This window comes from Ursus arctos, unplaced genomic scaffold (genome assembly GCF_023065955.2).
Source record: "Ursus arctos isolate Adak ecotype North America unplaced genomic scaffold, UrsArc2.0 scaffold_3, whole genome shotgun sequence".
Lineage (NCBI taxonomy): Eukaryota > Metazoa > Chordata > Mammalia > Carnivora > Ursidae > Ursus > Ursus arctos.
The window spans coordinates 59622893-59646805 of NW_026622985.1; the positions used below are offsets into that span (position 1 = coordinate 59622893).

The window sequence follows — 23913 nt, forward strand, 5'->3', positions numbered from 1 at the left end:
ACTTCAAAGTTTTCATGCTGTTTATATAAAGAACATTCGATAGTATTATGTTTATGTTTAGAAATAGGTACTTGGGGGGCAGAGGCAGTCTATTGTCGCGAAAAATATAGATCTCAAAGTAAGGCATGAACCCTGAGCCTTAAACCAGCTGAGTGATCCTGAGTGAGGAGCGGGAGTCCTTTCAGCCTTTAGTCCCAAGAGGGTCTTGGGTTGAGAAGCACTGTACTAAGTATCTCTAAGGCACAGACACGGCTTTATTTTTGCTGCCTCTGTTGGTTAGCGTTTTATTGAACAGAGAAAGATACTGTCAAGAAAAAGAAGAAAACCAGGCTACTGGACCTGTACTCCAACTTTCGTAAGTCCTCTCTCCCATATTAAGTATTTAACAACCACCTGTCAGGTACAGTGCGTGTTCTAGGGTGCAGTGAAGAACGTGAAGTAGCAAGAGATGTCTCCTGCACTCACAGAGATTTGTCTTGTGCTATAAATAACACATCATCCAGAGAACTCTGTCTGGTTCAGTGGGGTTTTTTTAAGTGGTGATAAGTGAAAAAATAAAATTGTCACAGGACTTGAGATTGAAAACAAGCTGAGGGGTTCAACAAGTGTGCCCTCCTGGCTGCATATACAAGTTGTGCCACTTATTGGAAATCTGTCTTGATTTAGAATCTTCCAGCAGAAGTGCCATATCCTCCTTCATTGCATCATTGAAGTGTTAACACCTTTATTCTCAGGAAATATGCTGCTTTTTGTACACTTAATTGCTGGTGTGGTTTGGCAATTCAACTCTAATTTTCAGGGCAGTATTTTCAAATACAGTTCAAATAGAAGTTAATTAAATATACAGCTATTCCTGGTGTCTCTCTCTCTCTCTCTCTCTCTCTCTCTCTCTCTTTTTTTGGCCTTAAACATTTAATAGCAAATGTCTTGAAATATTTTTGTATGATTTTTAACAACAGGGCAGTAAAACAAATGCCATGCAGTGCTCTGCTGTTCTTATAACAGTATGTTGGTAGTTATGTGTTTTCACATTTTTCTGGAAAAACTAACCGCTTTCTACTAAATAGCATACTATTTCATGGGCTTAAAATGTCATTTCCCAAATGAAAAAGTCCAGTTCCTTAGTTACTGTGAAAGCTTTTAAGCTGAACTGAGAACAAAATGATCAAGTAAGACAATTTTCATGTTTGATCGCCACTCATGGAAAAGGGGAGCAGTTAACTGGACTCAGTGCCGTCAACACCTGCGGTTCCCCTGGAATAATACTGTAGTGAGTCAGAGATCGACTGTGTTAGAGATGGCTCGGCAGTGGGCAAGGTTCGGACGTTTCCTTTCCTACTTAGCTCTCTAGGCTTGGAGAGAGGGGTGGCTCTGCCGTTACTTTTCTGATGTTGTCTCTCACTCTTGTGATTCGTAGGGATATCTGTGTTTGCCTTATATGGCGTTGCAGCAGCATCACCTTCTCTCGGATGTCACCGTCCGTGGATTCGTTGCTGGGGCTACTAACATCCTTTTCCGCCAGCAGAAGCACCTCAGTGATGCCATTGTGGAGGTGGGCTGATGTATGAGCACGTGTCCTTGACGCTGCTGCTCCCTGTTTTTTCTTTCTTAACTGGAATTCTGACAGTGTAGGAATAACACTAATAAAGGTACAAATTCCTGTGCCGGGCATTCTGTGCACCTTAGGTATATTAGTTGATCTAATTCTGACAGCCTGTGAGGTAGGCATCGTTGCTGTTCCTGTTCTTGTCTTACACGTGCGGAAGCTAAGGCGCAGAGAGATCAAACAGCTAGCAGGTGGGTGAGCCAGGTTGCAAGCCAGACAGTCTGGTCCTACTACGATCTCATAATTAAAATGTGTTTATCGTTTAAGTATTTTAATACTTCTAGCCTACTTAATATGCTCCTGATATCAGGAGGAAGGAGCTACAGATAAATATTTGACATCAACATGTGAGAAACTTAAATCGTGTTTAGTTTTACAGTTGAAGAAATTAAACAAAAAAAACAAAACGGAAATTTCACCCACCCTAGGTTTTTATAGTTTCTAATTGATAGTACCAAAACATCCCTTATGGGGAAATGTTTATAGTATAATAAATGAAAATCTGGGATCCCAATTTTGAGGTATTAAAATAGATCCATACCTTCCAAGGCAGAGGATACAGATGGAGGGACCACAGAGTTGCCTCAACATTACTGTTTATATTCTAGTTCTAAAGTTGGTTGGTGGGTTCATAGGTATGTGTATATTACTTCAAAACTAACCTATAGGTTACATATCTCTCTTTGTATATCAAATATTACATAATAAAAATATTCCAAAGTATTTGTGTATCAAGAATTTTTAGGAATTATACTTACTAATTGTATTCATTTCTGGCGTGTGACAAAGGTGATTTTTCCTATACCTTTCTGTTTTCCAAGATAGTTACAATCAACAAGAGTTACTTTTATAATTCAAAATTAAATATTTACACATATATTTTCTAAAAACAAAATGAGGGTTTTTTAAATAAAGAAAAAATACTTCAGTGTAAAAACCTGTCTCTTTCTTAGCCTCACTTTTTGAGAATGCTGTTATTCATATTTTTTATTTCCAGCTTCAACTTCCCAGTAATTACTCTTTAAAGTGTGGCATGGATGTCTGCGTGAATGCCCAGACTCTGACTTGTACCTGGGTACCCTCTAGGTAGAAGAAGCTCTGATCCAGATCCATGATCCAGAACTCAGGAAGCTGCTTAACCCAACCACTGCAGACCTCAGGTTCGCAGATTACCTAGTGAGGCATGTGACGGAGAACCGGGATGATGTCTTCCTGGATGGCACAGGCTGGGAGGGAGGTGATGAATGGATCCGAGCCCAGTTTGCAGTCTACATCCACGCGTTGCTGGCTGCCACACTGCAGTTAGGTAAGGGGCACACAGCCGCTTTTTCCTTTTGTAATCTTTATGAGGTTTTAAATTGCATGAGAAGGACATTTTCATTATAAAATTATCTGTTAACTCTCTCATACTGAGGTAACTGCTCTTAGCATTTTGAGTACTTTATATCCTTCCAGACCTTTTTCTATGTATATGTTTTGGATTTTAGTTTTGTGGTATCTGTGGTGATCCTTTTATAAAAATGGATCCCATTCCAAATGTTTTCTGAAACTTATGTTTATGTTTCTATTACAAAGAAAAACTATCGAGACAGTAAATTCAGGTCACTTTCACATGGCTGCTTAGTGTTCCCAAGGACCATGTGGAAGGAAGGATGTGTCAGTATATGGGAGCTATGTATAAACACTTGTTACATGTTTTTCAGATACGTAAAGGGAGAAAAGAAATAGGAAAGATAGAAATCACTGGAAATCACATTCTGAGTGATTAAACCTTCACATTTTCCATTCTAAGAAATACTATTCCTATTAAGTGGTTAAAATAGAGCAGGTAAAGATAGACTCACTTGTGTATTAAAGTCATTTCATTCCGCATAGGGAAGGAAATCTATAAAAAGAGAAAATGAAGCTCTACAGTAAGTTTTTGCACGTGGTTGCCCACCACTGTGGACATGTAGCAAATACTTAGTAGGTTGATGTTGTTGTTAAAAGTGTTGAGCTTTTGTTTTTCCTTTTTTTCAATTATCTCTACCACTGTTTGGGGGAAGTTATTAAAAATGAGGTGAAATACACATAACCTAAAATTTACCATCTTAGCCATTTATAAGTACGTAGTTCCACGGTAGCAGTAAGTGCATTCGCTTTCTCCTTTCAGTACTGCCACCTTCCAGGTTAGTTCTTCGTGAAGTGTGTGTGGCGTTTGAAACCGAGGCTGTGGGTATGTGCTTCATTTGTAAAGGAAAGCTCTGAGCAAGTCCTTATTTGTTAATATAACCTCTTGTACAGATGTAACAGGTGAGGATCTTTCAATAATCTAGGAAGAAAACCCCAGTCTCCACCAGTCATGTTAGTTTCATGAGTAATTTACTTTTTAAACGTATTTGCCTAGGTAGGTGTAAATGCCAAATAGTAATAGTAACTAGGCTTTTTTGTTTTTTTGTTTTTGAACATACATGCAGGGACCTGTTTTGTTTTGAGCACTTTATTTCTACTAACTCATTTCATCTTCACAACAATTCTGGAGGTAGAGACCATGTCCTCTTCATTTTACAGGAGAGGCACTGAGTCACGGAAAGGTTAAAAAGCTTGCTCATCCCTCTGGTCGAGGCTGAGCTGTGATTCAAACTCAGATAATCTGACTCAGGCCCATGCTGCTGTTCCAAAGGAGATTCAGCCTGGGAGCTGTTCGAGGAATACATTCTTAAAAGAAGTTCCTTATGTTGCATTTGGGCCATGTGTGTCTTCTTCCTTTCCCAGCAACAAAAGTCCTGTTTCACCTTCAAGCAACTTACAATTAGTATATGAAGCAAAAGCCATTTGAATCTGTTCTCCAGAACTTTTCTGTTCTTCCAAGCAGAAGAAATGCTCTGCATTAGATCTTCCCCATGATAATGAAAAAGCCAAAGTTTTCAACATTAAATATGAAAATTCCTTTGTTATTTAAGTATTTTGATAGTGAAATGCCCGGAGAGTAAACAGTGAGTTTCACCAAATAGTGAGATGAAGGCCAAAGAAGAAAAAACAGCGACTAAAAGAACCAATTCATGTATTCATTTTGATTTTTTTCATAGAACTGTAAAGTTTGTGAAAAGATAGAATGGTGCTCTAATTGCCTACTCTGTATTGTATATACGTCAATACATTTACTCACTGCACAGTCTACAGTGTTTGTTTAATAAATAATACTATGCCTCCTAATCTTGGTAAGGAGAACATGGAAATATTTTGGAATTGTAAGGAACCTTAGAATATATCTGGCTCAACCCTCTTATTTTCTGGTTAGGAAAATGATGTTCTGAGTGATTAAGTGACTTGCCAAAGGCCACATAGCTTCTTAACAGGATTTCTGGAACTAGACCCAAGTTTCCTGATATCTGGTAGGCTATCTTCCCCCAAAAAGCATGGGGGCGGGGAGGATAAAGCCGTTCCTTTACCCGTTTTGGTTATGAATCTTCACATCCCTGACTGGCTACAGTCCAGCTCAACTTTCAAATATTTACTTGACAGATAATGAAAAGATCTTATCGGACTATGGGACAACCTTCGTTACAGCCTGGAAGAGTACTCACAACTACAGGGTGTGGAGCAGCAACAAGCATCCGGCACTTGCAGAAATAAATCCGAAGTAAGCACACCCTCTGAGGGTTGAGAGTACCTAACATGGTTGATTTACTAAGTATGCCCCAATAGAAAGAAGATCGTATCTTAACTTTGATGACAACATGAATATCTCCAAAAATCTCCTTAAGTAGATTATAAAATCCCAAATACAGAGAAGCAGCTGAAAACTGCTTCCCTATTCTTACTTCTTATACAAAAAGCTCAAGACATTTTTGGAAGGATTAACATTTCTCCCAGCTCTTGGCATAATTCAGAAGAGGAAGTCTGGCACATGGCGATGCTCAGTACATGATAGTTCTCTCCCTTTCCCTGGATCTGTACTTTAGCAGAATGGCCAAACATGATAGAAACCTTGAAGGAAATACCACTGGTTGAAACTGAGAGGTTATTTTAAAATGTGAAGGGTGAAACAACTAAAGTTGATATTTGAACTCCTAGATGTGTGGTCAAACCTAGTTTCCAACTCAGATTCTAAAATCCAGCAAAATGTAATACCTGTCACAATACTGAATGTTGACAGACTTCATCCGTGTAGGCATAAAAGGCGTTTAAACTTGCTGTGAAGTGGGGCCGTTATGAAGCAATGCTGTCTTGTGTGGATGGAACAGAGTAGAATCTAAGGAGATCTCTCCATTGATAGAATGTGTACGTAGTACCCTCCCCCCCCGCCCCGCGGTTTCAGTTCCTTGGGGTCAGCTGCAATCCTGAAGCAAATGATCCTTTTTGTGATGTGTCATCAGGTCAGTAGTAACCTAATGCTACATCACAATCCTTAATGTCCGTCACCTCCCTTCATCTCATCACTAGGCGTTCTCCCATCCCGCGTCCTCACAAAAAGAGGAAGAGTGAGTACAGTGCAGTAAGATGTTTTCAGAGAGTGAGAAAGAGAAACACTACATTCACATAACTTTTATTACAGTGTATTGCTATAATTGTATTTTATTATTAGTTATTGTTAATCTCTTGCTGTGCCTAATTTATAAACTAAACTTTATCGTAGGTACGAATATATAGGAAAATCATAGTATATTATGTAGGACTCGGTACTGTCTGTGGTTTCAGGCATCCATTGGGTGTCTCAGAATGTGTCCTCCAAAGATAAGGGGGAACTCCTGTACGTCCTAGAGACTTATTTTCTAAATTAAATGATTAAAATGATTTTTCTTGGGGCGCCTGGGTGGCACAGCGGTTAAGCGTCTGCCTTCGGCTCAGGGCGTGATCCCGGTGTTATGGGATCGAGCCCCACATCAGGCTCCTCCGCTAGGAGCCTGCTTCTTCCTCTCCCACTCCCCCTGCTTGTGTTCCCTCTCTCGCTGGCTGTCTCTATCTCTGTCGAATAAATAAATAAAATCTTTAAAAAAAAAATAATAAATAAATAAAATGATTTTTCTTAATGATACAGGTATACACTGAATGTTTTCATTTGTATTTTAAACTTATACTTTTTGGTGAGAGTCGGACAAAAACCAGCTTTGTGCTGACTGCTGTGTTATTCGGGAGCAGGGCTTAACTTAGCTAGACTGGGGATGTGATTTAAGCAGTGCTATAAAGAATATTCCGTCTCTCTCCCCCCACACACAGAATCCAGATATTTATGTCACAGTAACTTGGGGAAGCATCTACAAGGATGAAGTATAGCAGGGTTTTAAAGAACATGTCTGTTAAACTTTATATCATCTATCAAGAAAATGACTGGGTTCAGCAACAATTTTGGTGAATTTAATCATCACACTGGGCTATAGCAGAAACCTCTATTGGCATTTGAATGCGGTAAAAACAGAATTAAAAGGCAAAAACATCTTAATAGTATTAAATGAAAGAGCTAAGAGTTCAGAGTATTCTCGCTCGCTAACCACAAGGTCTGTGTTTTAAAGAGTGATGAAGGAAAACAGATGTGAGTTTGCTTGCCTGGTGGCCCTCACTGTGGTGATGCAGTGGGGGCGGGGGTGGGGAGTGAGGGTCCACCTCAACCATCTGCGGTGTGGCCTGCAGGGCCATCCGGTCTCTTCCCCCAGCGCTCTGCACTGATAACCTGGTCAGATCTTCATCCGGTCTCTGCATCTGCTGTGGTGCCTTTAACTTGAAGCCGCTGTGTAGATTTTAATACCGGTCCACAAGAGGCTTAGCTGGAATGGGTTTTAAAGGATTGTGTAAAACCGTACTTTTAAAAATGTGTAAATAAATTGGGGTTATTTAGATTGAGGAGAAAGCTGAAGACAGACTTGAAATACATAGGTAGGGAAATTACACAGATATAATAGCAGTTTTTCATTATTTTCACCAAATTAAAAACAAAAAATGATAGTCTTCAGTTGTTATCGGGATATAACTTAGACATATTCTAAACTAATTGTAAGTTTTGAGATCTATGAAACCCCTTCTCGAGCTCCAAAAGAGGAGAGAAGGCAGTCCTCTAACTTCCCTTAGTAAACAGCAGGTACGCGTCATCCTTTAAACGGGGACTTTCCAGGAATATGAAGAATGATTAAGTACTCTCAGTTCTATCAGCCTATGATTCAGGAATCCAGGAAAAGTAAAGTTATTACATACACTTAATATGGCCAGTAAGGAGATTTGTTGTCTTTTGAGAAGCCATAAATAGCATTTTAATGTTTTTATAAGTAGCTATGGATTTCATTAGAGTCACTTTTTTTGTTAGACATTGAGAGAGACCTCTCAGGGTGAAATAAGAATGTCGATATTTAATGACTCCTTTTATAGTACAGGTTTCGTCAAGTTTCCTGTTTTTATATATATACGCACACTTATGCTTCTTCCCTTTTGTACATTTTTAAGCCCTGCATTTTGAGTTGCTTTTCAAATAGAAAGTACAGATTTTACTGGTGTACATAGATCTTCAGATGACCAGTAGCATGCATTTATAAGCAGAATCAAGGTACAGTCCATGGCCATGGCCTAAGTGAATGACTAACCCTGACTATCCTGGGAAGCTTTTTAAAATCATTGATGCTTAAGCCCAGCCCCAGACCAAATAATCAGAACATTAGCGTAGCATTAACACAAACCTCTTTCTCACCCTCCACTCCAAGAAGAAAAACACGTATTTTACATGGGAAGAAATAAGCTCAAAGAAGCTCCCAAGACTGTAAGTAAAGATCTCCGCTCAAAGCCCTGTTTCCTGCTGTCATGTGCAGAACACCCCCACCCAGCTGAGTCACCCCTGCAAGGTTTACTGATACTTCCTTGTGACAGCACTGTTTTGCGGCTTTATTGGTAAAATACTCACAGTCTAATAGTCTCAAACTTTGTTTTACAGTCATCCTTTCCAAGGCCAGTACTCAGTGTCAGACATGAAGTTAAGATTCTCACAGTGAGTATTTAGAGGAAAAAAACGAGGAAAATTTTTGTGTCTGAGTTTATGCCATGTGTTTCATTGCTAATTAGGAATTGTTTTTCTCCACTTGATAGACTTGTGCTTCAAATAGTAACCAAATATGTGCATAACATTCTCCAGCTCAGCAGTGTGTATGTTTCAGAGTGAAAACACTGCTGTTTCATAGAGAATGGTGTGAACTAATAACAGAATTTGCCATTTTTATTCTGGTGGAGTAACTTTAGCAAATCATAACTGTAGGGAGAACTAACCATGCATCCTTCTGGCCTTTTTTTGGCTCGTCTGCATGTTATTTTAGTATTTTCTGAAAGTTCACATGCTTAAAAAGGTTACTAAATTAATTGGTGCATGACAAATAATTTGGCTTCTTTTCTCAATAATTCTATTGGGGGGGTTATAGGGTGTGGTATGTGTGAATTTTTGTAATGTACTTAAAACTTCTTTGCTTTACTCAGCTCTGTTCAAAACAGTGAACGTGGCAAAAAAATTGGAAACGTCATGGTCACAACCAGCCGAAATGTTGTACAAACAGGAAAAGCTGTTGGTAAGACATGCCGTTAGCCAGAAACAGATTAGAATCATAACACATCTCTACTCTGTACTCAGTGTGTCATTGATAAAATCATAAAGTTGTAGAGATCTGTGTATCATATAAGAATACAAGATGGTTGAATACAAAGGTTTTGTTTTCACCTTATTCATGAAAATTCTTATGACATCAGATAAAGTTCAGCAAATTTTGCCACACCTGATGGAGAGAGACAATTTTCTGATGTGTTCACTCCTCTGTTACAAGGATTTAGCATGTCCTAAGCTGCCTGTAGTTTTTTTTAGAAGTAGTAGAGCACCATAATAAAGTAGGCATTAGGAGTGCTGTCTTCTAAGGTATTACCGTAAAATAAAGGAAATCCGTGAAACCAACAGGTCATATTTTAAAAGAGTAACAATATCAATAAAACCTTTATAGACTTAATAAGATACAAATTACCAGTTTTGGGAATGGAAGAGGGGACATCACTATAGATCTTACAGAAATTAAAAGGGTTATAGGGAATATTGCGAATAACTTTATGCCAGTTTTTTGACAATTTAGATGAAATATGCCAGTTGTCTGAAAGACTCAAATTGCCAAAACTGATGCAATAAGTAATCGAAAATTTAAATAGCCCTATATCTATTAATTAAATTAAAAATTATGCCACAGGTTTCTAATTTAATCCAGGCCAAGATGGCTTCACTTATGAATTATATCAAATATTTAAGGAATAATTCCAGTTTTATACAAACTCTTTCAGAGAGTAGTGGATGAGGTGTAACCCTCCCCAGTTCGTTTCTTTGTTTATTTATCAGAGAGAGAGAGAGAGTGTGTAAGCACAAGCAGAGGGAGAAGCAGGTTCCGCACTAGGCAAGGAGCCCTATGTGGGACTCGATCCCAGGACCTTAGGATCATGACCTGAGCCGGAAGGCAGCTGCTTAACCTGCTGAGCCACTCAGGCATCCCTCCCCAGTTCTTTCAATGCGGCCAGTATTACCCTGAGAACCTAAGCCAGACAAATGGTATCATGCTGTTGTATACATTCTTCTGCACGTAGCTTTCTTCAGTTAAAGTACTTTGAAGTTCATTCCATATCCATTAAAAAAAAAAAAAAGTCTCATTCCTTTTCTGTATTTTTAACTTTTTTTTTTTTACATAATTTCAAACTTAAATGGTGCAACAGTGTGCAAGGAACTCCCAATTATCTCAGATTCGCCAATTATTTACATTTTGCCACATTTGCTTTGTCGTATCAATATGTGAAAATAGGAGCCATCTCCTTCCTTAACTTCTGCGAAAGGTTGACTAACCCTTACCGAACACAATTCAAAAGCTCTGGACCTCAGGGATCTCTGTGCAGGCCTCCAAGCTCTAAGATTCTGTGTACCTAGAGAGAGAGACAGGGTGAGCGAACTGCATATGTACTCTTCAGACCAGTCCCTTTAGAAGACAGACGTAGAGCACATAGCCCCAGCAGTGGGTTCGTTTTATTACAGGGAATGGAATTTAATATGTAAGCACTTACTTCCATACAATATTATGCAATTAACTGCTTTTGACTCCTTATTTTTTAATAGAAAAATTCTCCTTAATTATATGATGTCAGTCGTTACTTCATTTTTAGTGATGCTGCTATTTACATTCTAAGGCCAGTTCTCTTCCACACCCCCTCTAAGAATAGTGGGAATATATGATTCAACTTAAATAATTTCACTTGAGCATCAACTTTGGAGATAAGGTTTTTAAAACCAAACCGACCTGAGGCAGATAGAGCAGTTGGCATCTTCATTTCCTGCAATATCGTTTCAGATAACAAAAGCACAATTCCTGAAAGTAGCCCAACCACTGTTGCCTGTGTAGGTGGTTATCAGTTATCAACTTGGATTTAAGCTACCGAGAGCCCATAATTCTTTCTCGGCTCTCCCAAGTGATTCTGACGCACAGCCTGTGCTGAGAACTTCTGGCCGAGCATGGTGGGTGGTAAGGGAAGAGTCGGCTGACCACCTTCAGAATGGTTAGGAGAAGAGGCTCTTTTCCCAGAAGTTACCCAGTTTCCTTCTAGACACACGCATAGAAAGGGATTGTTTTGAAATTAGAAATTTAAATGGTGTTTTAGTAACTATTAACATATTGATGTTAACAGTAAATTAACATTCGTTAATTAGCATTGGTCTTTCACTGTCTCTTAACAAAAGTGAAGACATTTTTCCTTTTGTTTTTCCCCTCCTTTCCATCCAGGCCAGTCAGTTGGAGGAGCTTTTTCCAGTGCAAAGACAGCTATGTCTTCATGGCTTTCTACTTTCACCAGTCCTGCCCCCCAGAGTCTCACTGAGCCAGCCGACGGGAAGCCCTGAGCAAGGTGTCCAGAGGCTGCTGTCACTTCCTTAGGTTTAAGAGTCTCCTGTCTGTCTGCTGCTCCCAGACTGTTCCTCTTCATCGGCCACAAGTCCACAGCAGGGGACCAGTACATCGAACTGTTTACATGGACGGTTGCCCTCTGTCTAGATGAATGTCGCAGGATGCTGGAAAGATGAAATCGCAGCCATGGCGGGGATGGCTTTCCAGGTTGGGGTTTAAATTGACTACTTTTATTTCAGTCTGAGCCTGATGAAAACACACAGTGAAACTTCTAATGAATTTTCAGTTCTGATGGTATATACATTTGTTTACTTTCGAAAAGTTTTTACTTATGTAAATTGTGTTCTCTTTTCCTGTTTGAATATCCAGATGGCCACTGTAATTTATATGTGCTAAGGTTAAGTTATATTACTATTCTGATTTCTCTCGGGCCCTAGAATGTGCTTATGAAGTTAAGGGGCCGTACAGTCCAGCCCTTGGTTATTACTTTGCTGAGTTATAGGCGATTTTTTTGTTTGTTGGTTTCCTACCAACAAAACATATTTATTAATTCACTTCCTCCCAGAAACAGGAAAGCCAGAGGCAGTAGTTCTAAGGATGGAGTGTTTTGTTTCATGTTTTTAATTTATTCTTTCTCAGTCCTAAACACTCCTTGTTCTGAGGCATCAAGGAGTGTCACTGTGCTTTCTTCCTCTTCCCAACTGTGCAAGTAGGTGTGCAGAGATGGTGCCGGTTACAGTGGCGTTCAAGCAGTTTAACATGAGTGTGTAACATAGAAGGCTTCAGTGTTAGTTCTGTCAACTCTAGTTATGTTGCAGTCTTTTACAAGCATTTTTTAACCTGCAGTTTGTGCCTTCCGTTTCTTCTTTTGAACCGTTTTCCGTTGGGTGTTTACAGACGTACAGGTTCTTTTTTCTTCGTCTTAGTCTTCATGCAGCTTTTCAGGGCGTTTGGCGTTCTCACGTCCCTGGTGGAAAATCCTCCTGTAATCAGTCCCTACCCCCCCTTATAAAAGTGTTTGTAAAAGAAAAACAAGATGATCCATAAATATTAAGTAGAAATTTCATCTTTGCTCACATTTAGAAAAGAGGCAAGAGGAGAAAAACACAGCCACAGTTTTCACAAAGGACCTCTGGTTTCACTTTAGACACATGCACGTGTGTGCTCTCTACTGAAGATATTTACACAACTGGACCTCATGTATCTGCTGTGCGCAGCTGTCATTCGCGTTTCAAGGGGACTTTGGATGGGTGTTCTCAGGGAGTACTTACAGGGGACAGACTCTTTTTCGGTAACAAAGGACACTTGGAAAATACATTGTGAGTATGATCCAGATACGATAGAGCGTTGGGAAAACAAGAGATCTAATCAAGGAGAACACTTGATTGATTTGATTTATCCCTTAAAAATGGGGCGCCTGACTGGCTCAGTTGGTAGAGCATATGACTCTTGATCTCAGGGTCATGAGTTCAAGCCCCACACTGGGCATGGAGCCTACTTAAATAAAATCTTTTTTAAAAATTAAGAAATGTTTATGTAAGAAGTACATTTTTCTAGGGCATGTGAAATGGACATAGGGACATAATTCCAAATATCTCTAAATTTTCCAATTTGTATTTTAACACAAGTCCAGCACATCTGAAAGTGTACTTCCATCTGAGCACAGTAACTCAAATTCAGTGATAATCAGTGTGAAAGGGCTTATGGTGAGAACTCTCTTAATTCTTCTTCTGCTGGGAAACAGCCTTCTCAGGAAATATTATTTGAAGAGAAGAAAGTAATACCAAACAAAACCTTAAAAGTTACTTTCAATCAGTGTCGCACTGAGGTTATAAAGAATTCATTCTAACATCTTGTTTCATGAGGCCACATCATTTAGTCGGAGTGTCATGGTGTGTTCGTGTGCGACTGTTCCCTCTCACCTGCCCGAAGTTCCCAGTGCTGAGAGCACCGTGACAGGTCAGCCAGCACGCTGCTGGTCCGTGCTCCAGTTTGTGTGGTTGGTGGCCTTAGGGTAAACTCCCATCTCTCACTGTTCGGAAGCAGGCCAATCCACACTTTGATATCCCACTGAAATAAAAATAGTTAGACTTGACTTTAGGATCACTTGTTCCCCATTTTAATACACACTTTTACATGAACTTTCTGTTAATGTTTTTAGTTAAGAGTTCAACTCTTAAGGTGGTCATTTAACTGGCTTTCAACATAAAATGAGTATCTCAAAAGATAGAATTTTTGTCGGAGAAGTAGTCAAAAGACCGTAACTATATTTCCTTCAGGTTCTGGGAGGCGTTGGAGTTTTTAGGAAGCACAAGCTAATATGTTGTTGGCAGGGGCCTGGGAGCAGCCAGCAAGCACACTGGACAGCAGGTAGCCTGGCCCCTCGTCCCGTGCTTGTGACTGGGATTCCAGGTGTCAGCCGAGTGGCCAACCCCAGAGGCTCTGTGAGTGATGGGAGCCAACCGTAGGCCGTCTTTGGACATCTCACTAGTAAAGGTGGATGTTTTGTTGGGCCACGCTTGCTCCAGTGCTTTTATGTCTAAGAACTTAGTATTTGTAAGTAGGCCTGAGGGAGCTAGGGTCAGCCAGGCTTCTCCAGGGTGTGCCAGGCACATGGACTGCTGCATCTGTAGCTTGGCGGTGGCCTCACTGCCATCTAAGTAACTTAAAATTAGTGCTGGCAAGAAGTCTCTGGCATTATTTAGTTCCTACTAAGGTGTTGTAATGACAGTTTACATAGGGAAGGAAAAGAGTTAAGGCTACCAACCACCTGTCCTGGGCTAAGTGAATAGAAGTTGCATGTCAGGGTGAGGCTTAGTTATCTTGTGTATGCATTTGACTCTTGTAACCAGGATGATTAACCTATCCCCAGATCCACTACTGGTGTACTAGCGCCCAAGCTCTAACGCAATCCTCATCTACTTTTTGCTTTAAGAAACAGCAGAAATATCCTCGGGCAGCAGACCAGAGCATATGATGTGATTTTCCTCAACCTTATCTTGCTTTCTGAGTTCTATATTAAGCATTGGCTTTTTTTTTTTTTTTTTTTTTTTTAAGAATAATTTACTTTAGAAAGGCAAGGAGAAAGCAAATTAGGAAGGGAGACAAGTAGACAAGTTAGAAGTTGCAAGGCTGAGGAACCAGGGTACTTAAAATCTGAACGAAGGTATTTTGAGAGCAGTATTTAATGTGCTAAAGGTTATAAGAATTCTTTTACAAAGAAGTTAGAATTTTAATCTACTAATGCAAGTTTTGAAATGAAGCTATAACATGATTTCCCTGGCAGGCAGGTTTTGTTCTTACTTTGTTTTGTGGAAGTTACAGCCAGCCAGTGGCTTTTTTCCCCTCTGGGCCTGGTGATGAGTTGGGGAGCACTCGGCGCCGTGAGGGGCAGTGGGCTGATCTTGAACCACGTGAACTTTTACCTGTGTCAGCAGTTTGGGAAGGTAGCCTATTAGGATGGCAGCTGCTAAATGTTGCCCATCGTTTTATCGGGGAGTTGGTTGGGACTCTTAAAATGGCATCAGCATTTGCATGCTCTGATTCTTTGACCAGAGATGACACAGCATTTGTGGCCTTTCCACCCAGATCAGTGGTAGCCTCCGAGGCTGACAGGGAACGCAGCCCCAGCTTCTAGAAGATGATGGTCATTCCACGCAACGCGGCGTGCCACTAGGAGTTTTTCATCCAGGTCTTTGGACTTCACGACATTGGAATTGTTTTGTCATAATTTCTAACATTCCATAAATATTTGTCAAGGACAAAGAAAAGGAATGCAAATCTCTATTCTTTTCGTATAAATAACTTTGTACACGTGACTTCCTGCTTTCCTACGAAGGGGAAGAAATTAGCTCCTCCCTTGTGTGGTAACTCCAGAATTAAACGGTTGTGCACGTAGAGGGGTTGAGTATATTTTGTAAAACTCTAAATGATTTGTATTTCTGTGCTGTTCTAAAGTTTACCTTTTTACTTATATTAATTAAAGATATAGAACCTATATATTTAAATCATGTAAATGGGACACAATTTAGGGGGTTTTTTTCCAGTCTTATTTTTCATCAGCTTCTCACACACACATAGTATGCTGCTCAAATTTTTTTGTGTGCAATATAAACATTTGAACATTTCAGTCAGGTACTGAGCCAGAGAAGGTTATTGAAGTTTTTTAGAAAGCTTCTGTGCTTAGAAAATATTTGTTTTCTTAAAATATTAATAATTTATAGCTGGAAAAATGGGATCAAGACTTATATGTTTCAGGCCACCTGGTCATCGGTTCCTAAATTTAGGAAGGATTTGATTAACAAGTTGGTGAAGGCATTTAGTGGTCCCAAAAGTAGTTTAAATATTTGAGATTAAAGGCTTCCCATAAACCCTCTCTAAGAAAGTTTAGCTAAGAAATCTTAGAAAGTTTTCTGAGGAGGTTTAGCTGTGGCACATGTTTTGATCAGAAAGATAGTTCCTCTTTGCTCCAGTAGTTTTATAATTTGTACTAGTTCTTTGTTTCTGTTGTCATTTGTTTTAAAAAAAAATGTTAAAATTATAAATCACGTCTAATCATAGTGAATTGTAAAACTTCTACTGTATCTTTATTTTAAGGAAAAATAAGAATAAAATTATCCTGTTTGTCCTGCATACAGTCGTACTTGGCCTGTCTTTCTAGAAGTGCACTTCATGTTGTCAGTGTGGTCTCTGGCCTGCTTCACGGTTGGACAGCAGTGCCAGCTTTATGTAAGAAACCAGCACACACTGAACTAGAGGACTCGTTGCTCATTTAATCTCTTGTTTTGATATTGCTTATGGTGGTGCCTCTGTTTTTAAGGTGATGACCCCTGCAGGAAGAACCCCTTAGTTTATCTGGAATTCTAAGTGCACAAAGTACAACCACACAGAGACTGGTCGTGTGATAATATCACATGTTCACTGACAGAGACCCCCAGGGGAATAGAACATTGTCGCGAGCAGCCTTTTTTCCCACCTGGACCGGTAAGCTTCAGAATAGCCCTTGGCGTTTCCACTGAGGGCTCCTAGCATATTTTCATATATATTTCCATGTACTGTGATTTTTCTTACAGCTGTTCTGCAAAAGAGGAGCTTTGCGATGTGCTTCACAGAAGCAGACAGGTTTCTTCGCCCCAGGGGAAGGTGCACTTCCTTGAGTGCAGGGTTAAGTTTAAGGTCCCAGTGTCCTCTGACATGGACCATTAGCACCCCGGAGATGATGAGGTATTTGGGGACAGTCAAGCTTGGCACCGCCAGCATCTCCCCTTTTCCAAGGACCTCTGCCACCTGGCGTCAGGCTCTGCCGTGGTGAGGTGGATGGTTCCCCCCCCCCCACCTCCAAGGTCACAACTGCCTATTCTTTACTCCGATAGGATGGGAGTGGCAATTATTGAATCTGGTAACCTCTAGAAGGACTATGATTGTGGAGCAGCTTTTCCCCCCCCAAGGAACAACCCTTCGTGAAGGTCTTCTCTGCCTGGGCTTAATCTCCACAGGGTTGGGGAACTGCACGTAAACATACTTTGTGTGATCCTGGAGTCTGAAGCCAGGGAACAGCCTGGGGCAGGAGATCAGAATGGTTATGCTCTTTGTTCTTCATCCTGTGAACACCTGCGTTTGGAACTGCTGACATCCTAGCACAACACAAGAACCGAGATTCAGATCGTTTAAATGTATGTGTTTTATCTTTCCCTGGACCCGGCCACACTCCTGGAGCACACAGATGTGGACTGGAACTGTGGGGAAATACTGATCATTGTTGAAGCCCGGCGATGAGTATGTTGGGGTTTGTTAGATCACTTGTTCTGGTTTGGGTTATGACCACCATCCTTTACGTTTCCTGCTTCCTCCTGCCCAAGCACTTCTCTTCAGTAGTTGGAGGGAATTTAAAGACTTAGGTCAGGCCTCAGCATCAAATCGGAGTCTGCTAGTCCTGCTCTGACCTTCCATGATTCAGCCACTTGTCCTTGTAAAGTAGAATCTATCTTGAGTTCCCCTTTGTACCCCTAGGGTTAGCTTTAGAGTGGAAAAGAACAGAAAAAGCAGTTTTTGGAGAAGTTAGTTACTCCATCACTAAGTTCTCACTGTTCTTCCTGAGTTGCATGTCTCAGTCCCATCTCTTGCTAACTCCACTTCCACATTACCAGTGGGTTAAGTGTGACCCTTAACTGGTTTCCCTGTTTCCAGTCCTACCTCCACACCCAGAGACATCTTCCTAAAACATGATGGTATTTTTAATTGTTACGTGGTATCCCTCAATGTCTACTTCTGGTCTCCAGAATTAAGGCCGGATTCCTAAGTGAGGGATTCAGAGTCCGGAACACTGTTAGCTTCTCACTGCTGTCCTAGCCTCCACAAGCCCCCTGGCCAACTAAAATCTTCGCTATGTTATCACTTTCCCACTCCCTAATTGTTAGAGAAGCATTATTGAGAGAACCCAAATTGAAGGCCCAGCTCCAGCCTCTCTTCCTTCTTAAAGCCTCCCAGGACTACTTTGAGTCCTTTCTGAAACACTCGGCCTCAGTGTTCATTGAGCACTACGTATATAGGTGCTTCACAGGCTTGGAGATTTGCAATTAGTAAAACCTTTTTTAAAAAGGAAATGGGCAACTTAAGTGAAATACACATACAGAAAAAAGCAAGCAACATACCTTAAAATAAATCTAAAGCAACCATTCATGTAACCACAACCCATGTAAGAAACAATATATTAGCAGCACCTAAAAAGCCCCACCCCCTGGGTCTCCCCAGCGATAATTCTAACTCCCCCAGAAGCATTTTGTACTCTCACTTTTAAGATAATCGTTTCTTTATAATTTTACCTCCTTCTTCCAATGTATGTATCCCAAACAGCATAGTTTATTTTTTGTCTATTTTTTTGAACTTGTATAAATAGAATCAACCATTTGTATTAAGTCTTTTTTCTACTTAATTTTGGTTTTTAGATTTTTCTCTTTCATTGTTTTATAATACCGTGCCATTGTGCGGCCGTCCCGCAGTTCATCCAGTCGGCCGTTGTGGACTTGGCTGTTGCCTGTTCGGGGCTGATGTGGACAGCACTGCTGCTCTGACCGTTCTGGTTTGCGTGTCCCACAGCACCTGCGCGTGCTTCTCCAGGGTGTAAACAAACACGAGAATGAAACTGCTGGATATGTTTTCACATTGTCTCCAGTGCTTTGGTATCACAAGGAATTTAAACTTTTGCTGATCTGGTGGGTGTGAAATGATATCTCATTGTGGGTTTTAATTTTCATTTTCCTGAGTACTAATAAGGTTGAGTACTTTCTCATTTATTTATTAACCATATAGATTTCTACTTTTGTTAAATGCCTATTCAAGTCTTTTACCCATTTGACTATTAGGTTGTCTGTTTCTTATTTGCTTGAGTGTTTTATGAGTGTGTGTGTGTGTGTGTGTGTGTGTGTGTGTGTGTGTGTATGTATTCTGGATACTATTTCTTTGTCAGTTATGTATCTCATTCTGTGTCTTATCTTCATTCTTTTATGATGTGTTTTGATGACTAGAATTCTTATTGTAATTAAATCTATCTTTCCTTGTATGATTAGAAGAAATTATATCTTCTTGTGTCTTATTTAAGAAACCCTACTCTACCTCAGGGTCACGATATTCTTATAATCTTCTAGAAGCTTTTAAATTTTGCCTTTCATATTTATTCACCTGGACACCTGGAATTTCTTTTTTAGAGTGATCTAGAGTAGAGGTGACTGACTTCCCAGTGTGGCTAAAAAGTCTTGGCATTTCTTCTTTTGCCAAGTACAGACTCAATAAACTACTTTATCTTAATCATTATCACTCCATACAAAGACATTTTAATACCAAAACATGGGAAGAGTATAGGGTCAGAGTAAAGGAGAATCCTTTAAATCAAATAATTAACTGAGTTGTACTAATTTAATTTGTCTTTTCGCATTTTGTTACAGGTTCTACGCACCGGTTCATGGAGATGGATGAAGGAACTTTATTTTTTTCCTCCGAAGGGCTGACATTCCCCAAGTCTAACAATCACATAAAAGTCCAGTGGTTTCCAGAACTGTCCTGGGCAGCCATAGACCCTAAGGACTTTTAACACTGCATCAGAGGCACACTGGCCTCCAGAGACCCAAGATTTGCACATCTTTGGCTGCTTGCACTCGGAAGCCACTCTTAAGACAACCCAAGTCCCTCATGCTCATACTGCATTTTAAACCCCGCCTTCTCCCTATCAAGTATTCGAGGGCCTACTATGCACGCACATACACATGCCTCACACGTGGTTCCTGGCCCTCTTGGAGCTCGCTGTTCAGGAGGGGCAGGTGAGCAGTTACCACGGAGGCAAAGAGGGCCAGATCAGAGGTAAGCCAGGGTTTGTTCGAGCACGTCACGGTGGCCAGCTGCTGTCCGACAGTGACGAGTAGAAGTCTCCTCCCCTGGGAGCCTAAGTTGAGACCTGAAGGCTAAGTGGTAGTTGTGGGGGTGAGGTGCGGATGAGGGAAGAGGTTGTAAGCTGCAGAGGGCTCGGGGGCTGGGAAGACAGCATAGGCAGTCTTGGAAGCAGTGAATGTTCTTTGGTGTGGCTGGGACCTAAATGGCCAGGTCAGGATGGGGAGAACTCTGCGAGCCAAGAGAAAGGGGTATAGACTTGTTTGAGAAGGCAGGGGGAAAACCTGGAAGGGCTTCCTTGCAGGCCAGAGATAGGTTGGATGCTGCATTTTAGAAAGTTGGTCAACGAGGGGGTATCACTGCCATCGCAATGCCCTTGGCCATAAATTCAGTGATGTTTCTCTGGACCAACAGCACCTTTTCCTTTCCCCAGTAGCCCAGCCTCACAGCTTTCCACTGACTTCAAATCACATGTGCCCCAAGCAGTAGGCCCCAGAACAGAACCCGTGATGCTGCTGTCCATCAAAAAGTAGTCACTGTGACAACATGAGTTTTTCTTTGATTTCGCCAGGGCTTAGTGGGGCTTGTTAGTGAGAATCAAGTCTGAGTGATTTCAGGGAGTACGGGGGACACTCCGGCATCTTTAACTTGGCCCAGTGGACCAGAAGACATCTCTCACCAGCTCTGTGTGGATAGGTTTAAACTTGGGTAAAACTCACTTTTCCTCTACACAGTTTACAAGCAGGAAAGGAGTGTTTTGTATATTTGAAAAGTCCATCTGCAGTCACCATCTGGATTTTCATTCATATTTGTTCCAATCCATGGAATTTTTTTTTTTCTGATCAACTTTCCCAGATGAACCACGTGCTTTGCTCTGGGGGATGATTAGGTCAAAGTAGGACAGCAGAGAATTTGAAAAACAGCCTTTCCACCTGCTCTTCCTGGCTGTGCCCTAGAAGATGGTCCCTCAGCAACACTTCCTAGAAACCACTGAGACCGAAGTTAAACCACGCAGTCTTCGGCTGCAGTGACCCTGAGCGGCCCTCTGTTCAAGGTCACCCACGAAACACTGGTGCCTCCTCTCCTCGGCCTCAATAGATCATTCACTCCCACTAAATGCCTTTGAAGCGGAAATTCCCGGGTAAAGTTTTAACAGATAAAGGTGAATGAGTATTTCTTTGTGGCACCCACTCTGTTGTTATTTAAAATCACAGGGGCCAGCAGGACTAGAATTTTTTAAATCTTACGTATTTTCCCACCTTCGAAGTATGTTTTTCCATTAGTGACACCTCCCTTGTTTTGCGACTCAAAGTTTAAAACATTTTTATTCCGAGTGCCATTAATTCCATTTTTCTTTAGGGTCTTTGTTGTAAATGCAGTATACTAGTTAATACTGCTCTGGTTGGGAAACATGTTTTTTGCCCTTTTACGTTATCAGGTTAAATCCTGTGATTCTTCTCCCTTAAAGAGCAGGCTGTGTTTCCAAAGTTTCTAACACAATTCCTAGGGAACACGGAATGGGTTTCCTATATTGAAAACGTTGCTATGGGCGCCGTGTCTTAGTTCATAGAAACCTGCATGTCAGAGAGCCAGCGTATATATGAAAACATAGTATAAAGGCGCTTGAGGACTGAAATGCTCTGTACAACAGTCCAAAAAAATGTGTTAACAACCTGACAGCTGAAAACATACCTCCCCTCTGCTACAGCCCCAGCAGCAGCAAGTAAAGATTCACTCAGTCACAAAACCACTTAGTATGGTCCTGTCTGGAGTTCAGAAGACAAGAGGACACCTCAGAAGTTTGATATAAAGTGATGAGTGTCTTAAGAGGTCCAGTAAAGTGCATGGCGGTCCTTTCTGCTGGGACAATCAGAGAGGGCTTCCTGGAGGAAGTAGCATTTGCTCTGTTCGTTCAGTGAGTGAAGAAGGTAAGATTCCGAATAGAGGCACTATAAGTAAGAGCAGATTTTTAGCCTACCCTGGGGGTGCGGGGGCATGGCGTGTGATGCAGTAAAGGAGCAGGTCAGAGTGAGTAAAGCTTTAGGAAGGGGTAAGGAGTGGTAATGGAGGAGAACGAAGGAAGAAATCCGTCTCTGGGGATGCTAAAGCTGGAAGGAGCCTGAGATGCATAAAAACCACCTGAGTTTCTTGGTGAAAATACAGGATTAAGCAAAAGAGAGCGAGGAGGGGGAAGTCCCCTAAGTGGCAGATGCAGGAAGGAAAAGAAGTGGTTGATCCTTGAACAGAGTAGGAATTGGGGACACCGCCCTGCCCCCATGCAGTCAAAAACTCACGTGTAACTTTCAACTCCCCCAAAACCTTACTTACAGCCTACTGTTGACCACTAGCCTTACTGATAATGTAAACAGTTGATCAGTGTATGTTTTGTATGTTATATGTATTGTATACTGTATACTTAGAGTAAAGTAAGCTAGGGAAAAGAAAATGTTATTAAGAAAATCATAAGAGAAAATACATTTCAGTTCTGTACCGTATCAAAAAACTCCACATATAAGTGGACCCACACTAGTCAAACTCACGTTGTTCAAGGGCCAACTTACTCTCTCCGATGGGAAGCTTCTCAAAGTCTCGGATCAATGAAGAGTAAGGCCACTCTGACTGAAGTGGGCACCTTCCCGCAGCACTTGACCATTTCTTCCTTCCTTAGTTAGGTGTCCATGCTTCCTGTAGAATATCAAGGTCCCACACTCCAAAAGAGTTCTTTTTTGAGTGTGTTTGAATGTTCAGCTAACATTTGTTTCATTGCTTTGAAAGATATGCCCTTTTGTACCTGGGTGGTTCAGTTGGTTAAATGTCTGACTGTTGATCTCAGGGTTGTGAGTTCAAGCCCTGTGTTGGGCTCCATGCTGGGTGTGGAGCCTACTTTAAAAAAAAAAAAAAAAAGGCCTTCTAAGAAGCAGGATCAGTCATTAAAACTGGAGTGAACATTTTTATGGCCCTCTTCCTTAATTAAGAGAGCATCTAACTCATTTTAAATGGACTTAATCTCATCCTAAGGCTGGTCAGCATTCCATTCCTAAGCGTTTATATCAAAGAAATAATCCAAAAGGAGGAAAAAAAGTATATGTATGGAGTTTTGTGTCATTATAACGAATAATGAAAACTTGGGAACAGCCAACAGGACTGCCATGGTACGTAAGTATAATACGAACAAGTATGCTCACTGTCACGTTAGACAGCTGTTAATCCCTTGAAAAGTGGGGTAATGCGGAAAAGAGGAAAACAGGAAAAAAAACCAAACTTCTCCAAAGATAGGCGGGTCCGAGTGGGGCAGGAATCCGACTTGCTTCTCTCTGCATTTCCTCTTCCTTCTTCCTATGTCTTTTCTCCGTTTCTCCCACACCGGTGTGAGAAGTTGGCTATTGTACTGGAGGAACGGGACAGTCCAAGCACACATGGAGGTAGGGAAGACACTGCATGTGAGTAGAAGCCTCTCGGGCCCTGAACACGTCTCCATCGCCATCCCTACTGTTCTGCGGCTGACCATCTAGTGTTACGATGGACAGTGAGGGTCGGGGGCCTGGCACATAGTAGGCACTTGATGACTATTGCGACAAGAACGAAACCTTCCTTTCCAGGGCCGGCCTCTGCCGTTACAGCTTCCCACGCACCGTGTACCTGAGGTACTGAAAGAGCAGAAGGAGCTAAGGAAGCAAAATAAAGCAGTGCTTTCAACTGTTTCTGTTTTACAACGTGCTTGGTGAAACTGTAAAAGGATATTTTTACCACGAAAAGTAGGCCAAGGGTAAGGAAAACTCGCCATACCCAAGGGAATTCAGCTGACCAAATTAAGTCTGATCCAGAATAAACAGTTCTCATCTGGAAATCTAGCAGTTCCAGAAAGTACCGTCCAAGGGGAAAACGGCCCACAATGCTGGTCTGCATGATTATGTAACCCTTGAGGAGAGCAGGAAGAAGTGCCGCCGTACTGGGGTGCACGGGGAGGAAAGTTCTCGGGCCTCAAAGAAGAGGACTGTGCAGCTAAAGAGAAACCAGGCTCACATGCCCTTTCTCATGAACTTGACCAACCTCGGTCATTTT

At 41.2% G+C, this 23913-nt stretch overlaps 1 protein-coding gene across 4 annotated transcripts in view; it reads left to right on the forward strand.

The window, feature by feature from the left end:
* Positions 1-22910, forward strand: part of AVL9 (AVL9 cell migration associated) — a 68432-nt gene extending 45522 nt beyond the window's left edge. The window contains exons 11-17 of one of the 4 annotated variants that reach the window (XR_008956358.1): positions 1418-1552; positions 2693-2912; positions 5111-5228; positions 8502-8555; positions 9035-9123; positions 11353-11679; positions 16292-22910. Coding sequence is in view for 3 of the 4 variants with exons in the window: in XM_026508842.4 (XP_026364627.1) it covers positions 1418-1552; positions 2693-2912; positions 5111-5228; positions 8502-8555; positions 9035-9123; positions 11353-11468 (732 nt within the window). In the remaining variant the exon portion in view is untranslated. Of the gene's footprint in view, positions 1-1417; positions 1553-2692; positions 2913-5110; positions 5229-8501; positions 8556-9034; positions 9124-11352; positions 16105-16291 lie in introns of those variants that run through there. The other 3 variants (XM_026508842.4, XM_057304304.1, XM_044387442.3) reach the window with 3 other exon arrangements.
* The last annotated feature ends 1003 nt before the right edge of the window (positions 22911-23913 follow it).